Source organism: Zosterops lateralis, assembly GCF_965231275.1.
Source record: "Zosterops lateralis genome assembly, chromosome: 37".
NCBI lineage: Eukaryota > Metazoa > Chordata > Aves > Passeriformes > Zosteropidae > Zosterops > Zosterops lateralis.
The window spans coordinates 453,064-473,530 of NC_139797.1; the positions used below are offsets into that span (position 1 = coordinate 453,064).

Below are 20,467 nucleotides of genomic sequence, written 5' to 3' on the forward strand. Positions count from 1 at the left end.
CCCAAATTTCTCCAAAATTCTCCAAATTCCCAAAATTTCTCCCAAATTCTCCCAAATTGACCCAAATTTCCCCCCAAATTCGCGAAATTTCCCCCAAAATTCCCCCAAAATCCCCAAAAATTTCCCAAAATTTCCCCAAACTCCCCCAAAATTCCCCCAAAAATTCCCAAAATTTCCCCCAAATTCCCCCAAAATTCCCCAAAAATTCCCAAATTTCCCCAAAATCCCCCCAAAATTCCCCTCCCCCCCCTTTCCCGCCCCCTCCCAAAATTTTTTCCCCCCAAAATTAAAAAATTTTCCCAAATTTTTCTGGAATTTTCATTTTTTTTTATTTGGGGTCATAAATAAAGGGGGGGGGGGAGGGGCCGGGACCCCCCGGGAGCCAAAATTTGGGATTTTTTGGGGAAAATTTGGGGAATTTTGGGGGAAAATTTGGGATTTTGGGAGGAAAATTTGGGAGGAAAATTTGGGATTCCCAAATGGGGATTTTTTGGGGGAATTTTTGGGGATTCCCAGAAGGAATTTTGGGTTTTCCAAAAAAAAAAAAAAAAAAAAAGGGATTTGGGAGGAAATTTTGGGATTTTGGGAGGAAATTCGGGATTTTGTGGGGAAATTTTGGGTATTTTGGGGGATTTTTGGGAGGAAAATTTGGGATTCTCAAAGAAAAATTTGGGATTTTGGGAGGAAATTTTGGGGAATTTTGGGATTTTGGGGGAAAATTTGGGATTTTGGGGGGAAATTTTGGGATTTTGGGGCTCCCAGAGGGAAAATTTTGGGAATTTTTGGGAATTCCGGAGGTTCCAATTCCCAATTTTGGGGATTTTTTTGGGGGGAGATTTTTTCCCAATTTTTGGGAATTTTTTTGGGAATTTTCCCCAATTTTTGGGATTTTTTTTGGGAGAATTTTCCCCATTTTTGGGAATTTTTTTTTAGGATTTTCCCCATTTTTGGGGATTTTTTTGGGGAAGTTCCAGGTGGGAATTTGGGGGTCCCGCCCCCTTTTTTTTTGAGGTTTATTTTTAGGGATTTTCGGGTTTTTTCTTGACCGAAATTCGCTTTTTTCTCGCCGCCAACATCTCGTAGAAAGGATCCACACTCACCGCGGCCCTGCGGGAAAAAAATGGGAATTTTTTTGGAATTTTTTGGGATTTTTTTGGAGTTTTTTTGGGGAAAATTTTGAAGAAATTCAAGAGAATTTTTTTGGAATTATTTGGGATTTTTTTGGGATTTTTGGGGATTTTTTTTTGGAATTTTTTTGGGGGAATTTTAACGATTTTTTTTAGAATTTTTTACTGATTTTTTGGGATTTTTTGGAATTTTTTTTTGAGATTTTTTGGGGAAAATTTTGAAGAAATTCAAGAGAATTTTTTTGGGATTTTTTGGGGATTTTTTGGAGATTTTTTTACAATATTTTCAGAATTTTTTCCTGATTTTTTGGGGGATTTATTGGATTTTTTTGGGAGATTTTTTGGGGAAAATTTTGAAGAAATTCAAGAGAATTTTTTTGGAATTTTTTGGGATTTTTTTGGGGAAATTTTACGATTTTTTTAGAATTTTTTACTGATTTTTTGGAATTTTTTGGAATTTTTTTTGGAGATTTTTTGGGGAAAATTTTGAAGAAATTCAAGAGAATTTTTTTGGGATTTTTTGGGATTTTTTGGGGGGAATTTTTACGATTTTTTTAGAATTTTTTACTGATTTTTTGGGGATTTTTGGGGATTTTTTGTGGAATTTTTGGGGGGATTTTTTGGGAATTTTGGGGGGATTTTTTGGGATTTTTTGGGAATTTTTTGGGGGATTTTTTGTGAGATTTTTTTGGGGGATTTTTTAGAAATTTTTTTTTTGAATTTTTGGGGGGTTTTTTTGGAAATTTTTTTGAAATATTTTGGGAATTTTTGGGGGGAATTTTTGGGGATTTTTTTTTTTTATTATTTTTGGGGGATTTTTTGGGAATTTTTTAAGGAACATTTTTGGGATTTTTCTTGCCTCTCACTGGACCATTTTAACCCTCAAAAATTCACATCTTAACTCCCAAAAATTCACATTTAACCACCAAAAAATTCACATTTTATCCCTTAAAAATCCACATTTAACCCTGAAAAATTCAATTTTTACCCCCCAAAATCCCATTTTTTACCCCCAAACCGCCCCTTAACCACCCCCCACCCTCTCCCAAATATTTTTAGGAATTTTTTGGGAACTTTTTGTGATTTTTTGGGAATTTTTTTGAGAATTTTTGGGGGGATTTTTTTGGAATTTTTTTGGGGGATTTTTTTGATTGTTTGGGGGGTTTTTGGGGGATTTTTTTTGTATTTTTTTTTTAATTTTTTGAGAATTTTTTTTGTATTTCTTTGGGAATTTTTGGGGAAATTTTTTGGAATTTTTCGTGAATATTTTGGGGATTTTGGGGGGGATTTTTTGGAGGGAATTTTGGGAATTTTTCAGGAATATTTGGGAAATTTTGGGGGGAATTTTTGGGGAAATTTTCGGGGATTTTTTTTTTTGTCACTGGACAAATTTGACCCTAAAAAATCCCATTTTAACCCTTGAAAAATCCCATTTTAAACACCAAAAATTCAATTTTTAACCCCAAAAATCCCGTTTTTCACCCCCAAACCCCCATTTCTTGACCCCCCCACCCTCCCAATTAATTTTTTATAAACTTTTTGGATTATTTTGAATTCTTTTCAGCCCCCTCACTGTATGGATTTGATCCACTCGTCCTTCTGCTCCCGGGTGGGGGCCGAGATCCGATACACGACGTGGTTCCCCTCGACCACCCGCCCGTCGGCCTCGGTTTTACAGGCCTTGATCAGCTGCCCCTTGTTGTTGGGGATGAACAGCTCAAAACAGTGCTGGGAAATAAAAATAAAACAGGAAAAAACAGTTAAAAGAGCTGGGAAAAAATTGGGAAAAAATTGGGAAAAAATTGGGAAAAATTGGGAAAAAATTGGGGAAAAATTGGGGGGAAAATGGGGAAAAAATTGGGGAAAAATTGGGGAAAAATTGGGAAAAATTTGGAGGAAAAATGGGAAAAAATGGAGGAAAAACGGGAAAAAAATTGTAAAAAATTTGGAGGAAAAATGGGGAAAAAATGGGAAAAATTTGGAGGAAAAATGGGGAAAAAATGGAGGAAAAAATGGGAAAAAAATTGGAGGAAAAATGGGGAAAAAATTGGAAAAAAATGGGGAAAAATTTGGAGGAAAAATGGGGAAAATTTTGGAGGAAAAATTAGGAAAAAATGGGGAAAAATTTGGAGGAAAAATGGGGAAAAAATGGGGAAAAAATTGGGGAAAAATTGGGGGAAATGGGGAAAAATGGGGAAAAAATGGGGAAAAAGGGGGAATAAATGGGGAAAAAATGGGGGAAAAATTGAGGGAGAAAAGGGAGAAAAATTGGGGGTTTTGGGGGCCCTGACAGGCCTTGATCAGCTGCCCCTTGTTGTTGGGGATGAACAGCTCAAAACAGTGCTGGGAAATAAAAAAAAAATAGGTTAAAAAATGGGGAAAAGTTGGGAAAAAATTGGGGAAAAATTGGGAAAAAATTGAGAAAAAATTGGGAAAAAATGGGGAAAAAATGGGGAAAAAATGGGGATAAAATTGGGGGAGAAATGGGGGAAAAAATGGGGAAAAAATTGGGAAAAAAGTGGGGGGAAATTGGGAAAAATGGGGAAAAAATGAGGAAAAAATTGGGGAAAAATTGGGGGAAAATTGGGAAAAATGGGGAAAAAATGAGGAAAAAGGGGGAATAAATGGGGAAAAAATGGGGGAAAAATTGAGGGAGAAAAGGGAGAAAAATTGGGGGTTTTGGGGGCCCTGACAGGCCTTGATCAGCTGCCCCTTGTTGTTGGGGATGAACAGCTCAAAACAGTGTTGGGAATAAAAATAAATAGGTTAAAAAATGGGGAAAAGTTGGGAAAAAATTGGGGAAAAATTGAGAAAAAATTGGAAAAAATTTGGGGGAAAAACGGGGAAAAAATGGGGAAAAAATTGGGAAAAAATTGGAGGAAAACTGGGGGAAAAAATGGGGAAAAAACTGGGGAAAAATTGGGGAAAAATTGGGAAAAAATTGGGGAAAAATTGGGAAAAAATGGGGAAAAAAACGGGGAAAAAATTGGAAAAAAATTTGGAGGAAAAATGGGGAAAAAATGGAAAAAAAAGGGGGAAAAATGGGGATTTTGGGGCATTTTTGGTGGAAATTTGGAGGTAAAAATGGTTTAACAGGGAAGAAAAATTAGTAAAAACCAGTAGAAACCAGTAAAAACCAGTTTGGACCAGTTTGGGGCTCCTGGGGGAGGAAATTTGGGGGTTTTGGGGGCCCTGACAGGCCTTGATCAGCTGCCCCTTGGTGTTGGGGATGAACAGCTCAAAACAGTGCTGGGAAATAAAAATAAAACAGGAAAAAACAGTTAAAAGAGCTGGGAAAAAATTGGGAAAAAATTGGGAAAAAATTGAGAAAAAATTGGGGGGAAAATGGGGAAAAAATGGGGAAAAAATGGGGAAAAAATTGGGAAAAATAGGGAAAAAATTGGGGAAAAATGGGGAAAAATGGGGAAAAAATTGGGGAAAAATTGGGGAAAAATTGGGAAAAAATTGGGGGGAAAAATGGGAGAAAATGGGGAAAAAATGGGGGAAATTTGGAGGAAAAATGGGGAAAAAATGGGGAAAATTGGGGGAAAAATTGGTAAAAATTTGGAGGAAAAATGGGGGGAAAATTGGGAAAAAATAGGGAAAAAATGAGCAAAATTTGGAGGAAAAATGGGGAAAAAATTGGTAAAAATGGGGAAAAAATGGGGAAAAAATTGGGGAAAAATTGGGGGAAAATTGGGAAAAATGGGGAAAAAATGAGGAAAAAGGGGGAATAAATGGGGAAAAAATGGGGGGAAAATTGAGGGAGAAAAGGGAGAAAAATTGGGGGTTTTGGGGGCCCTGACAGGCCTTGATCAGCTGCCCCTTGGTGTTGGGGATGAACAGCTCAAAACAGTGTTGGGAATAAAAATAAATAGGTTAAAAAATGGGGAAAAGTTGGGAAAAAATTGGGGAAAAATTGGGAAAAAATTGGGGAAAAATTGGGAAAAAATTGGGGAAAAAATGGGGAAAAAATTGGGAAAAAAATTGGGAAAAATTTGGAGGAAAATTGGGGAAAAAATTTGGAGGAAAAATGGGGGAAAAATTGGGAAAAAATTGGGAGAAAATTGGGGGGAAAAATGGGAGAAAATGGGGAAAAAATTGGGGGAAATTTGGAGGAAAATTTGGGAAAAAATGGGGAAAAAAACGGGGAAAAAATTGGAAAAAAATTTGGAGGAAAAATGGGGAAAAATGGGGAAAAAATGGAGGAAAAATTGGGAAAAATTTGGACGAAAAATGGGGGAAAAATGGGGAAAAAATTGGGAAAAATGGGGAAAAAATGGAAAAAAAGGGGGAAAAATGGGGATTTTGGGGCATTTTTGGTGGAAATTTGGAGGTAAAAATGGTTTAACAGGGAAGAAAAATTAGTAAAAACCAGTAGAAACCAGTAAAAACCAGTTTGGACCAGTTTGGGGCTCCTGGGGGAGGAAATTTGGGGGTTTTGGGGGCCCTGACAGGCCTTGATCAGCTGCCCCTTGGTGTTGGGGATGAACAGCTCAAAACAGTGCTGGGAAATAAAAATAAAACAGGAAAAAACAGTTAAAAGAGCTGGGAAAAAATTGGGAAAAAATTGGGAAAAAATTGAGAAAAAATTGGGGGGAAAATGGGGAAAAAATGGGGAAAAAATGGGGGGAAAATGGGAAAAAAAGGGGAAAAGATGGGGAAAAAATGGGGAAAAAATTGGGGGAAAATTGGGGGAAAATTGGGGAAAAAATTGGAAAAAATTTGGAGGAAAAATTAGGAAAAAATTTGGAGGAAAAATGGGGAAAAAATTGGGAAAAAAATGGGGAAAAAATGGGGAAAAAATAGGGAAAAAATTGGAAAAAATTAGGAAAAAATTGGGAAAAATTTGAAGGAAAAATGGGGAAAAATGGAGGAAAAACGGGAAAAAAATTGTAAAAAATTTGGAGGAAAAATGGGGAAAAAATTTGGAGGAAAAATGGGGGAAAAATGAGGAAAAAATTGGGGAAAAATGGGAAAAAAAAAGAGAATTTTCTGGTGAAAATGAGAAAAAAAAAGAGAATTTTCCAGTAAAACCAGTTTGGACCATTTTGGGAAAAAATCGGAAAAAATTTGGAGGAAAAAATGGGGAAAATTTGGAGGAAAAATGGGGAAAAACGGGAGGAAAAAATGGGAAAAAAATTGGAGGAAAAATGGGGAAAAAATTTGGAGGAAAAATGGGGAAAAAATTGGGAAAAAAATGGGGAAAAAATGGGGAAAAAATGGGGAAAAAAAGGGAAAAAATTGGAGGAAAAACGGGGAAAAAATGGGGAAAAAAATGGGGAATTTTTGGGATTTTTGCGCCAATTTTTGGATCATTTTGGGGAATTTTGGGGGAACTTTTGGGGGAAATTTTTGGGGTAATTTTGGGGTAATTTTTGGATATTTTTGGGGTTAATTTGGGGTTAATTTTCGGGTAATTTTGGGGGAAATTTTTGGGGTAATTTTGGGGTAATTTTTGGATATTTTTGGGTTAATTTTCGGGTAATTTTGGGATATTTTTGGGTCATTTTGGGGTGATTTTGGGGTAATTTTTGGGGTAATTTTGGAGTAATTTGGGGGAAATTTTGGGGAATTGTTTTGCCATTATTTGGGTCATTTTGCGGAATTTTGGGGGAAATTCGGGGTAATTTTGGGGTGATTTTTGGGGTCATTTTGAGATAATTTTGGGATATTTTTTGGGTCATTTTGGGGATAATTTTGGGGTAATTTTGGGTCACTTTGGGGTAATTTTTGTGCCATTTTTTTGGGTCATTTTGGGATATTTTTGGGGTAATTTTGGGATAATTTTGGGGTCATTTTGGGAGATTTTTGGGGTTAATTTTCGGGTAATTTTGGGATATTTTTGGGGTCATTTTGGGGCAATTTTTGGGTAATTTTGGGGTTAATTTTGGGGTAATTTTGGGATATTTTTGGGGTTAATTTTGGGATATTTTTGGGGTAATTTTGGGGTAATTTTTGAGTAATTTTGGGATATTTTTGGGATATTTTTGGGTTAATTTTGGGATATTTTTGGGGGTAATTTTGGGTGATTTTGGGTTAATTTTGGTGTTTTTTCTCACGGGTTTCCGGGGGTCCTCGACCTCGCGGATGCTCAGGTTCTCCAGGGGGATGATCCCACGGGGCTCCTTGTCCTGAAAAAAAATAAAATTTTGGGGATTTTGGGGAATTTTTGGGACTTTTGAGGGAATTTGGGGGATTTTGGGCGAATTTTGGGGAATTTTGGGGGAATTTTGGGGGATTTTGGGCGAATTTTGGGGATCCCTGAGGCAAAATTTGGGGGATTTTTGGGGGAAATTTGAGGAAATTCGGGAATTTTTGGGAATTTTGGAGGAATTTTGAGGATTTTTGGGGAATTTTGGGGAAAATTTGGGGAAATTTGGGGGATTTGGGGAAATTTTGGGAGCCCTGAGGGAATTTTTGGGGTCCCTGGGGAGAGATTTGGGGGAAATTTGGGGAATTTTGGGGAATTTTGGGACTTTCTTGGGGATTTTGGGGAGGATTTGGGAATTTTGGGATAAATTTGGGGTATTTTGGGGTGAATTTTTGGGTTTTGGGGGGTCCTAAGGCCGATTTTGGGGTAATTTTGCTGATTTTGGGATAAATTTTGTTGATTTTGGGATAAATTTGGGGTATTTTGGGGTCGATTTTGGGGTTTTTGAGGCTCCTGAGTTGGATTTTGGGTGATTTTGGGTTGAATTTTGTTGATTTTGGGGTGAATTTTGGGGGTTTGGGGGTTTCTGAATTGGATTTTGGGGTTTTTGGGGCTCCTGAGTTGGATTTTCGGGGATTTTGGGGTGAATTTTGTTGATTTTGGGGCCAATTTTGGGTATTTTGGGGCAGATTTTGGGGTTTTTGGGGGTCCTGAGTTGGATTTTGGGGTATTTTGGGGTGAATTTTGCTGATTTTGGGGTGAATTTGGGGTGTTTTGGGCTCTCACCGTGGTGTACTCGAAGTAGTAGAGGCAGTTGTCGGTGAGGATGAACCAGCGGCGCTTCCACGTCTTCACCCGCCCACCTGGGGGGTTTGGGGGGAATTTGGGGGGAATTTGGGGGGATTTTGGGGGAATTTGGGGCTTTTTGGGGAAATTTGGGGGATTTGGGGAAATTTGGGGGGATTTTGGGGGAATTGTGGGGGATTTTGGGGGGATTTTTTGGATTTTGGGGGAGAATTTGGGGGAAATTTGGGGGATTTTGGAGGAAATTTTGGGGAATTTGGGGGGAATTTGGGGGATTTTGGGGGTTTGGGGGGATTTGAGAGAAATTTGGGGTATTTGGGGAGGATTTTGGGAATTTTGGGTGATTTTGGGGGGGATTTGGGGGAATTTTGGGCGTTTTGGGGAATTTTAGGGGAATTTTTTGGATTATGGGGGAGAATTTGGGGGAAATTTGGGGGATTGGGGGAAAATTTGGGGGATTTTGGGGGAATTTTGGGACATTTTGGGGGAATTTGGAGACTTGAGAAAGATTTGGGAGATTTTGGAGGGATTTTGGGGGAATTTGGGAGGAATTTGGGGGATTTGCAGTGAAAATTGAGGACATTTGGGGAATTCTGGAGGGATTTGGGGGAATTTGGGGATTTTTAGGGTATTTTGGGGGGAATTTTGGATTTTTGGGGGGGATTTTTGGGGGGTCCCTCCCCCACTCCGTCACTCACCTCCTGGGGGGGTCCCAAAAGCAGCACCAGGGGGGGAATTTTGGGGAAATTTGTGGAATTTTTTGGGAATTTTGGGGAATTTTAAGGGAATTTTGGAGAATTTTGGGAAATTTTGGGGAAGTTTGGGGAATTTTGGGGATTTTTGGGGAATTTGGGGATTTTGGAGGAATTTGGGGGAATTTTGGGAGAAAAAAAGAAAGAAAACTCTCATTAATTAACTAATAAATCATTAATTAACAATTAAACGTCAGCAAAATCCAACTGGGGGAATTGGGAGGGGGCGTGGCCTGGGGAAAATGGGCGTGGTCAGGAAAATGGGCGTGGCCAGGGGCGTGTCCCACCAAAAAAATCCCAAAAAAATCCCAAAAAAAATCCTAAAAAAATCCCCAAAAGTCACAAAAAATCCCCAAAAAATCCTCCAAAAAATCCCCCAAAAATCCTCAAAAAAATTCCCAAAATATCCCAAAAAAATCCCCAAAAAAATCCCCCAAAAATCCCCAAAAAATCCTCAAAAAAATCTTCAAAAAACTCCAAAAAAAATCCAAAAAAATCCTCAAAAAAATCCCCCCAAAAATAAAAAAAAAATCCTAAAAAAATCCCCAAAAAATCCCCCAAAAATCCCCAAAAAATCCCCAAAAAATCACAAAAAATTCCTAAAAAAATCACAAAAAATCCAAATTTCACCCAATTTTCACAGAGTTTTTTTTGGGATTTTTGGGCGTGGCCCCTCCCAGGTGTGCTGGGCGTGTCCAGGTGTGTTGGGCGTGGCCCAGGTGAGGTGGGCGTGGCCTAACCCTTAAAAAACACCAAAAAATCACCAAAAAATCATCAAAAAATCACCAAAAAATCCTAAAAAAAATCATTAAAAATCCAATTTTCACGGGGGTTTTTTTGGGATTTTTGGGCGTGGCCCCTCCCAGGTGTGCTGGGCGTGTCCAGGTGAGGTGGGCGTGTCCAGGTGAGATGGGCGTGGTCTAACCCTTAAAAAACACCAAAAAATCACCAAAAAATCATCAAAAAATCACCAAAAAATCAAAAAAAATCATTAAAAATCCGATTTTCACGGGGGTTTTTTTGGGAATTTTGGGCGTGGCCCCTCCCAGGTGTGCTGGGCGTGTCCAGGTGCGCTGGGCGTGGCCCGGGCCCGTGTCTGACCCAGTTTGAGCAGCCAGCCCTCTGAAAAACCCAAAAAATCCCCAAAAAAATCATCAAAAAATCCCCAAAATTCGAAATTTTGGTCGATTTTAACCCGGTTTTTTTGGGGAATTTTGGGCGTGGCCCCTCCCAGGTGCGCTGGGCGTGTCCAGGTGCGCTGGGCGTGGCCCGGGGGGCGTGTCTGACCCAGTTTGAGCAGCCAGCCCTCGCGGTCGGGGTTGAAGAAGGTGTGGGTCAGGTCGTTCCCGTCGTCCTCGGGGATCTTGAACGGCTCCGAGCGGATGCTCTCGTACAGGTTCTGGAATTTGGGGGAAATTTGGGATGTTTTTGGAAATTTTGGAAGATTTGGGGGATTTTGGGGAGTTTTGGGGAAATTTGGGGGAGTTTGGGGGAGTTTGAAGGGAATTTTGGGGGATTTTTGTAGAATTTAAGGGAATTTTGGGGGATTTTTTTAAGAATTTCATGAGAATTTGGGGGATTTTTCGGGGAATTTTGAAGGATTTAAGGGGAATTTGAGAGATTTTGGGGGAATTTGGGGGATTTTGGGAAATTTTGGAGGATTTGGGGGGAGTTTTGAGGGAGTTTGGGGGAGTTTTGAAGAATTTAAGGGGAGTTTGGGGGATTTTTCAGGGAATTTTGGGGGATTTTGGGGGAAATTTGGGGGAATTTGGGGGGATTTGGGAAAATTTGCGGGATTTTGGGGGGGTTTTGAGGAAAATTTGGGGGATTTTTAAAGAATTTAAGAGGAATTTGGGGGATTTTTTTGGGAATTTTGGGGGGGCTTGGGGGATTTTGGGGGATTTTGGGGAAAATTAAGATGATTTAAAGGGATTTTTGGGGGATTTGGGAAAATTTGGAGGATTTTGGGGAGTTTTGAGGGAGTTTGGGGGAGTTTTGAAGAATTTAAGGGGAATTTGGGGGATTTTGGGGGAATTTGGGGAATTTTGGAGGGATTTGGGAGATTTTGGGGGATTTTTCGGGGAATTTTTGGGGGATTTGGGGGAAATTTGGGGGGTTTTGGGGAAGTTTGGGGGTTTTGAAGGGAATTTTGGGGGAATTTTGAAGAATTTAAGGGGAATTTGGGGGATTTTGGGTGGATTTTGGGGGAATTTGGGGGATTTTTTGGGTGGATTTTGGGGGAGTTTGGGGGAATTTTTGGGGGATTTTGGGGGGAATTTGGGGGATTTGGGGAAAATTTGGGGGATTTTGGGGGATTTGGGAGATTTTTTGGGGAATTTTGGGGAATTTTGGGGGATTTTGGAGGAAAATTTGGGGGATTTTTGAAGAATTTAAGGGGAATTTGGGGGATTTTTCGGGGTATTTTGGGGGATTTTGGGGGGTTTGGGGGAGTTTTGAGGGAGTTTGGGGGTTTTGGAGGAAAACTTGGGGAATTTTGAAGAATTTAAGGGGAATTTGGGGAATTTTTCGGGGAATTTTTGAGGGATTTGGGGGATTTTGGGGGGATTTGGGGGAGTTTGGGGGGTTTTGGAGGAAAATTTGGGGGATTTTTGACGAATTTAATGAGAATTTGGGGGATTTTTTGGGGAATTTTGGGGGGATTTGGGGGAATTTGTTGGAATTTTGGGGGATTTGGGAGATTTTCGGGGAATTTTGGGGGATTTGGGGGAAATTTGGGGGGTTTTTGAGGAATTTTGGGGGATTTTTGAAGAATTTAAGGGGAATTTGGGGGATTTTGGGGGATTTTGGGGGGAGTTTTGGGAGGTTTTCGGGGAATTTTGGGGGATTTGGGGGAATTTGGGGGGGATTTTCCCCTCCCAACCCCCCTAAATTTCCCAATTTTTCACCTTTTTCCTCCCAAATTTCACCCAAAATTTCCCCCCACACCTGGCCACGCCCCCTGACCACACCCACATAAGCCACGCCCCCAACCCCCCCAAATCTCCCATTTTTCTCCCCGAATCTCCCATTTTTTTCCCCAATTTTTGCCCCAAAATTCCCATTTTTTCACCTTTTCTCCCCCAATTTTTTACCTTTTCCCCCCCAAATCTCCCCCCACACCTGTCCACACCTGGCCACGCCCCCTGGCCACGCCCCCCGAAGCCCCGCCCACCCTGAGCAGCTCCTCGGGCAGGTCGCCGCCGTCGTTGATGCCGCGGTTCATGGCCACGAAGCGCTCGGCCGACGGCTTGTCCCGCACGTTGGGGTTGTGCAGGCTTGTGTTCAGCATGATCACGGCAAAGGACAGCACGTAGCAGGTGTCTGCGGACAGGTGAGCTCAGGTGAGCCTTACCTGGGCACAGGTGTGTGTTACCTGTGCTCAGGTGTGCCCAGGTGAGCTCCTGTCCCAGCCAATTGTGGCCCTGTCCCAGCTAAATGTGAGTCTGTGTGAGTTCAGGTGTGTCCCAGGTGTGTTACTTGGGCTCAGGTGTGTGTTATCTGTGCTCAGGTGTGAGTTATGTGTGTCCCAGGTGTGTCCCAGGTGTCCCCAGGTGTGTCCCAGGTGTGTCCAGGTGTGTCCCAGGTGTGTTACCTGTGCTCAGGTGTGCCCAGGTGAGCTCCTGTCCCAGCCAATTGTGGCCCTGTCCCAGCTAAATGTGAGTCTGTGTAAGTTCAGGTGTGTCTGTGTGGGCCCAGGTGTGTCCCAGGTGTGTTACCTGTGCCCAGGTGAGTTCCTGTCCCACACAGGTGTGGCCCTGTCCCACACAGGTGTGAGTATCTGTGGGCCCAGGTGTGTCCAGGTGTGTCCCAGGTGTGTCCCAGGTGTGCCCAGGTGTGTCCCAGGTGTGTCCCAGGTGTGTCCAGGTGTGTCCCAGGTGTGTTACCTGTGCTCAGGTGTGCCCAGGTGAGCTCCTGTCCCACCCAATTGTGGCCCTGTCCCAGCCAAATGTGAGTCTGTGTGAGTTCAGGTGTGTCTGTGTGGGCCCAGGTGTGTCCCAGGTGTGTTACCTGTGCCCAGGTGAGTTCCTGTCCCAGACAGGTGTGAGTATCTGTGGGCCCAGGTGTGTCCAGGTGTGTCCCAGGTGTGTCCCAGGTGTGTCCAGGTGTGTCCCAGGTGTGTCCCAGGAGTGCCCAGGTGTGTCCCAGGTGTGTCCCAGGTGTGTTACCTGTGCTCAGGTGTGCCCAGGTGAGCTCCTGTCCCAGCCAGGTGTGGCCCTGTCACACCCAGGTTTGAGTATGTGAGAGTTCAAGTGTCCCCAGGTGTGTCTGGGTGTGTCCAGGTGTGTCCCAGATGTGTTACCTGTCCCCAGGTGTGTGTTACCTGTCCCCAGGTGTGTGTTACCTGTCCCAGGTGTGTGTTACCTGTCCCAGGTGTGAGTTACCTGTCCCCAGGTGTGTGTTACCTGTCCCAGGTGTGTTACCTGTCCCCAGGTGTGTGTTACCTGTCCCAGGTGTGTTACCTGTCCCCAGGTGTGAGTTACCTGTCCCCAGGTGTGTTACCTGTCCCCAGGTGTGTGTTACCTGTCCCAGGTGTGAGTTACCTGTCCCCAGGTGTGTGTTACCTGTCCCAGGTGTGTTACCTGTCCCCAGGTGTGTGTTACCTGTCCCAGGTGTGTTACCTGTCCCCAGGTGTGAGTTACCTGTCCCCAGGTGTGTTACCTGTCCCCAGGTGTGTGTTACCTGTCCCAGGTGTCCCCAGGTGTGTTACCTGTCCCCAGGTGTGTTCAGAGCTCACCTGTGCAGGTGAAGACCCCCGGGTTACACAAACAGTATCTCTGGGCAAAGGCCTCCATCATTCGGTCGATTTTCTGCGCCTCCCCCGGGAGCCGGAAACTCCACAGGAACTGCCTGGAATGTTCCAGAAAAACTCACCTGGGAGCCCCAAAAACCTCACCTGAAATCTCCCAAAAATCTCACCTGGAATTCCCAAAAAAATTCACGTGCAACACCCCAAAGTCTCACCTGGAATTCCCAAAAAATTCACCTGGAATTCCTAAAAAATACACCTGAAACCCCCCAAAAACCTCACCTGGAATTCCCCGAAAAATTCACCTGGAATTCCCAAAAAAATTCACCTGGGACACCTCAAAACCTCACCTGGAATTCCCCAAAATTCAGGTGTGTCCCCAGGTGTGCCCAGGTGTGTCCAGGTGTGCCCAGGTGTGCCCCAGGTGTGTCCCAGGTGTGTCCCAGGTGTGTCCCCAGGTGTCCCCAGGTGAGTCCCAGGTGTCCCCAGGTGTCCCCAGGTGTCTCCAGGTGTGTCCAGGTGTCCCCAGGTGTCCCCAGGTGTGTCCCAGCCCCACCAGGTGTGTCCCCAGGTGTCTCCAGGTGTCCCCAGGTGTCCCCAGGTGTGTCCCAGCCCCACCAGGTGTGTCCCCAGGTGTCTCCAGGTGTCCCCAGGTGTCCCCAGGTGTGTCCCAGCCCCACCAGGTGTGTCCCCAGGTGTCTCCAGGTGTCCCCAGGTGTCCCCAGGTGTGTCCCAGCCCCACCAGGTGTGTCCCAGGTGTCCCCAGGTGTCCCCAGGTGTGCCCAGGTGTCCCCAGGTGTGTCCCAGGTGTCCCCAGGTGTCCCCAGGTGTGCCCAGGTGTCCCCAGGTGTGTCCCAGGTGTCCCCAGGTGTCCCCAGGTGTGTCCCCAGGTGTGTCTCAGGTGTCCCCAGGTGTCCCCAGGTGTGTCCCAGCCCTACCAGGTGTGCCCAGGTGTCCCCAGGTGTGTCCCCAGGTGTCTCCAGGTGTGCCCAGGTGTCCCCAGGTGTGTCCCAGGTGTCCCCAGGTGTGTCCCCAGGTGTGTCCCCAGGTGTCCCCAGGTGTGTCCCCAGGTGTGTCTCAGGTGTCCCCAGGTGTGCCCAGGGGTCTCACCTGAGCGCCTGCACCAGGTTGAGGTCGGTGAACTCGTGCAGGTCCACGAAGGCGTGGAGGACGCCCAGGTTAAACTCCTCCCTGGGGGGCGGGGCCAGGCTGTCAATCAACCCTGGCCACGCCCACCTCATTAACAGACCAACCCCAGGCTGTCAATCAACCCTGACCACGCCCACATCCCCACAGGATGTGCCCACTTCATTACCAGACCAGCCCTGTCAATCAAGTCTGGCCACGCCCACATCCCCACAGGACACGCCCACCTCATTTACCAGACCAGCCCTGTCAATCAACCATGGCCACGCCCACATCCCCACAGGACACGCCCACCTCATTTACCAGACCAGCCCTGTCAATCAACCATGGCCACGCCCACATCCCCACAGGACACGTCCACCTCATTAACAGACCAGCCCCAGGGCTGTCAATCAAGCCTGGCCACGCCCACACCCTCACAGGACACGCCCACCTCATTACCAGACCAGCCCCAGACCTGTCAATCATCCCAAGCCACGCCCATAGCTGTCAATCATTGTGCTCCCAGTTAAATTCCCATCAATCCCAGTTCAGTCCCAGTTGCTCCCAGTCTGTCCCAGTGCCCCAAAGCTGCCCCAAATCCCCCCAAAACTGCCCCAAATCCCCTCCCAGTCCCTCCCAGTTTATCCCAGTCACTCCCAGTCCCTCCCAGGGCCCCAAAACTGCCCCCATTGATTCTCATTGGCTCCAATTTGCTCCCATTGGTTCCCATTGACTCCCATTGGCTCCCATTGGCTCCCATTGGCTCCCATTGGTTCCCATTGATTCCCATTGGCTCCCATTGGTTCCCACTAAATCCCATTGTCTGCCATTGGCTCCCATGGATTCCCATTGGCTCCCATTCACTCCCATTGGCTCCCATTGATTCCCATTGGTTCCCATTGGCTCCCATTGGCTCCCATTCACTCCCATTGGCTCCCATTGGCTCCCATTGGTTCCCATTGTCTGCCATTGGCTCCCATTGGCTCCCATTCACTCCCATTGGCTCCCATTGGCTCCCATTGATTCCCATTGGCTCCCATTGGTTCCCATTGGCTCCCATTCACTCCCATTGGCTCCCATTGATTCCCATTGGCTCCCATTGGCTCCCATTGGTTCCCATTGGCTCCCATTGGTTCCCATTGGCTCCCATTGGTTCCCACTAAATCCCATTGGCTCCCATTGGCTCCCATTGACATACATCAATTCCCAGTTGATCCCAGTCCCTCCCAGTCCCCCCAGTTTATCCCAGTCCCCACCTCTCCCCCAGGTAATCCCCAATGGCCGTTTTGTTCAGCCCCTCCCCCTTGTAGAGGAAGCGGGCGATGTCCTCGGCCGTGTGTCGCAGCAGCTCCTGCTCCACCAGGAACTGGATCCCCTGGGGGGGAGAAATTTATAAAAATATTCAAATTTAAGAGGTGGGAGATGAAATTCCTAAAATTTCTCAAAAATTCCCACCAAAAAACCCCAAAATTCCCACCTAAAATCCCCAAAATTTGCATTTTTTATAACAAAAAATACTCAAAATTCCCTGAAATTTCTCCAAAATTTCCCCAAAATTCTCAAAAATTCCCTCCTGGAACCTGAAAAATTCCCATAAAATTCCCCCGCAAAATTCTTCAAAAATCCTCAAAAATTCCTAAAAAATTCCCCAAAAAATAATTAAAAATCCCAAAAAATTCCCCCCAAAAATTCCTCAAAAAAATCCAAAAAATTCCAAAAAAACCCCCAAAAATTCTCCCCAAAAAAATCCAAAAAATTCACAAAAAATTTCCCTAAAAAATTCAAAAAAATTCCCAAAAAAAATACCAAAAAATCCCCAAAAATCCCAAAAAATTCCCCCCAAAATTCTAAAAAATTACAAAAAAATCCCCAAAAATTCCAAAAAAATCCCAAAAAATTCCCAAAATTCCCCCCAAAATTCCAATATATCCAAAAAAAATCCCAAAAAATTCCCAAAAATCCCAAAAAAATCCCCAAAATTCCCGAATTTCCCTCACCTTTTTTGGGTCCATGTTGAATTTTTTCCGGCCCATCCCCATCTTCCGGTTCCTCTGCAGAGTCTTGCTGGAAATTGGGGGGAATTTGGGAATTTTGGGGGAATTTTGGGGGAATTTGGGAGAATTTTTGAGAATTTCGGGGAATTTGGGGAATTTTGGGGAATTTTTTGGGATTTTTTTTGGTAATTTTGGGAATTTTTGGGGAATTTTTGGGGAATTTTTTTGGTAATTTTGGGAATTTTGGGGGAAAATTTGGGGAATTTTTGAGGGATTTGTTTTGTAATTTTGGGGGAATTTTGGGAATATTTGGGGGGAAATTTCAGGAATTTGAGGGATTTTTAGGGAATATTGTGGGGGGAATTTTGTGGAATTTTTAGGAATTTTGTGGGAATTTTTGGGGGAAATTTTGGGAATTTTGGGGAAATTTGGAGGGAATTTTGGGGGAATTTTGGGAGAATTTGGGGGAACTTTGGGGGAAATTTGGAGGGAAATTTGGGGAAATTTTGAGGGATATTTGGGGGAAACTGGGGAATTTTAGGGGAAATTTTGGGGAAATTTTTCGGAAATTTGAGGAAATTTTGGGGCAAATTTGGGGGAAATTTTGGGAAATCTGAGGAAATTTTGGGGGGAATTTTGGGGAAATTTGGAGGGAAATTTGGAGGGAATTTTTGAGTATTTTTGTTATAAAAAACGTGAAATTTGGGGTTTTGAGGTGGGAATTTTTGAGAATTTTGGAGAAATTTGCGAGAATTTTTTGGAATTTGGGATTTTTTTGTGGGAATTTTTGGGAATTTGGGGAATTTTGTGGGAATTTGGGGATTTTTTTATGAATTCACCTGCCCTCGTTGGCCTTGAGCCCCTGGACCTTGCTGGTTGATGTTCCCAGGTGGGAATTTGGGGCAATTTTGGGGGAATTTTGAGATCCCAGGAGGGAATTTTTGGGGGAATTTTTGGGGATTTCTCGAGACTTTTTTGGGGAATTTTTTGGGAAATTTTGGGAATTTTTCGGAAATTTTTGGGGGAAATTTTGGGAATTTTTTGGAAATTTTATGGGGAATTTTTGGGAATTTTGGACATTTTTTGAGGGAATTTTGTGGGAATTTTGTGCGATTTTTTGGGGGGAATTTTTTTCGGAAATTTCGTGAATTTTGTGGAAATTTTGTGCGATTTTTGGGGGGAATTTTGTGGGAATTTGGGGAATTTTTGGGGAATTTTGGGATTTTTTTATGAACTCACCTGCCCTCGTTGGCCTCGAGCCCCTCGACCTCGCTGATGGCCTCGCTGAGCTCGTCCCGCAGGCGCTGGATCTCCCCCAGCAGCTCCTGCTTCCGCCGCCGGATCGACTCCAGCTCACGGCGCTCCTCGGGAGACAGGTCTGGGGGGACTGACACAGCCAGGGGTCACCTGGGGCCGGCCACGCCCACCTGGGGCCGGCCACACCCACCTGGGGCCGGCCACGCCCACCTGGGCCTGGCCACACCCACCTGGGGCTGGCCACACCCACCTGGGGTCACCTGGGAGCACCTGGGGCTGGTCACGCCCACCTGGGGCTGACCACACCCACCTGGAGCTGACCACACCCACCTGGAGCTGACCACACCCACCCGGGGCTGGACACACCCACCTGGGCCTGGCCACACCCACCTGGGGCTGGCCACACCCACCTGGAGCTGACCACACCCACCTGGAGCTGACCACACCCATCTGGGGCTGACCACACCCACCTGGGACTGACCACACCCACCTGGGGATGGCCACACCCACCTGGAGCTGACCACACCCACCTGGGCCTGGCCACACCCACCTGGGCCTGGCCACACCCACCTGGGGCTGACCACACCCACCTGGGGTCACCTGGGGGCACCTGGGGGCACCTGGGGCTGGCCACACCCTCCTGGGGTCACCTGGGGGCACCTGGGGGCACCTGGGGCTGGCCACACCCACCTGGATCCCACCCAGCAACTCCCTAATGGAGTCATTGGGAGCCCTGACCACGCCCACACCTCACTGACCACGCCCACATCTCACCTGGGCAGACCTGGCAACACCCAGGACACACGAGACCACACCCAGGGGACACCTTGACACACCCACATCACACCTGACCACACCCAGGCCACACCTGGACACACCCACATCACACCTGGCCACACCCAGGCCACACCTGGCCATGCCCACACCTCCCTGACCACACCCAAGGCACACCTGGCCACACCCACATCACACCTGGCCACACCCAGGGCACACCCAGGGCACACCTGGCCACACCCAAGGCACACCTGGCCACACCCACATCACATCTGGCCACACCCAGGGCACACCCAGGGCACACCTGGCCACACCCAGGACACACCTGGCCACACCCACATCACACCTGGCCACACCCAGGGCACACCCAGGGCACACCTGGCCACACCCAAGGCACACCTGGCCACACCCACATCACACCTGGCCACACCCAGGGCACACCCAGGGCACACCTGGCCACACCCAAGGCACACCTGGCCACACCCACATCACACCTGGCCACACCCAGGGCACACCCAGGGCACACCTGGCCACACCCAGGACACACCTGGCCACACCCACATCACACCTGGCCACACCCATATCACACCTGTCCACCCTTTCCTTGACCACGCCCCTTCCCAAACAAGCCCCGCCCCCTCATTCAAACACTAGCTACACCCCTTTGCCATATTAGGAAATGTGGGCGTGGCCTGCACCGAAGGGGCGTGGCCTTTCCCAATAAGAAAATGCTAATTTGCAAAGGGGCGTGGCCTGAACGGCACCGGCGAGGGGGCGTGGCTTAGAAAACGAGGCGTGGTTTGATAAATGGGTGTGGTATATATAAAGGGGCGTGGCCAAACGGAAGGGGCGTGGTCATCTCCTTTTATGGCCTGGCCTCGCCCCCTGGGATTGGCCCCGCCCATTCACGTGGCCCCTCCCGCCTCAATTTTTCCCGCCGCGCCCCCCACGTGACGGCGCCTCGCTCTCCCATTGGCTGCCGCCTCACGGATCCCCCCCCCGCCCTTTTCCCCTCAGGATTTTCCCGCCCTCCGGTTCCCGCCGCGGCCTCACCGTAAACTCCGTCCTCCATGGCGGGGCCGGGGCTGCTCCTTTGGGCTCCCGCCGCTCCTCCCGCTCCGCCCGGGCCGCTCCTCCCGCTCCTCCCGCTCCGCCCGGGCCGCTCCTCCCGCTCCGCCCGGGCCGCTCCTCCCGCTCCTCCCGCTCCGCCCGGGCCGCTCCTCCCGCTCCGCCCGGGCCGCTCCTCCCGCTCCGCCCGCCCCGCCGGGCCCCGGGCCCGCTCCGGCTCCGCCACACGGCACCGCCCGCCCTGAGCCGCCGCTTCCGCCAATCGGCGCCGCGCTCGGGGTGACTGACAGGCAGAGCGACCAATAGACGGAGAGAAAAGGCGGGAGCAGCGCTCTGACCAATAACAACGCGCGATTTTGTGATTGGCAGAAGTGGTGATCAATAGAAAGCGTTCAAGGCGTGGCTACTCTGTTTTGATATGATTGACAACTGATCCAACCAATCGCGAGGGGAATTCGCCTGATAGTTTGATTGACGTTTTGCTGTTTGCTTATTAATATTAATGAGGCTCGTTAATAGTAATTAAGCTCCCTGAGGTTCTGCGTGGCCCTTCCAGATCCCAAATGGCCCCAAAATGTCCCCAAATGGCCCCAAACCCCCCAAATTCCCCTCAAATGGCCCCAAATTTCCCCAAAATTTCCCAAAAAATTGATCCCGCCCCC

At 46.5% G+C, this 20,467-nt stretch overlaps 1 protein-coding gene across 1 annotated transcript; it reads right to left on the reverse strand.

The window, feature by feature from the left end:
* Window positions 1-353: 353 nt before the first annotated feature.
* CYTH2 (cytohesin 2) lies at window positions 354-19,859 on the reverse strand. Its single transcript, XM_083882067.1, has 12 exons — window positions 19,791-19,859; window positions 17,946-18,093; window positions 16,710-16,776; window positions 15,969-16,087; window positions 14,695-14,775; window positions 13,573-13,685; window positions 12,010-12,158; window positions 10,125-10,236; window positions 8,068-8,144; window positions 7,190-7,261; window positions 2,701-2,855; window positions 354-1,107 (listed from the first exon to the last, which is right to left on the reverse strand). The coding sequence occupies exons 1-12, from the start codon at window positions 19,807-19,809 to the stop codon at window positions 1,020-1,022; spliced, it is 1,200 nt and encodes a 399-aa protein (XP_083738193.1). The 5' UTR covers window positions 19,810-19,859; the 3' UTR covers window positions 354-1,019.
* Window positions 19,860-20,467: the final 608 nt, after the last annotated feature.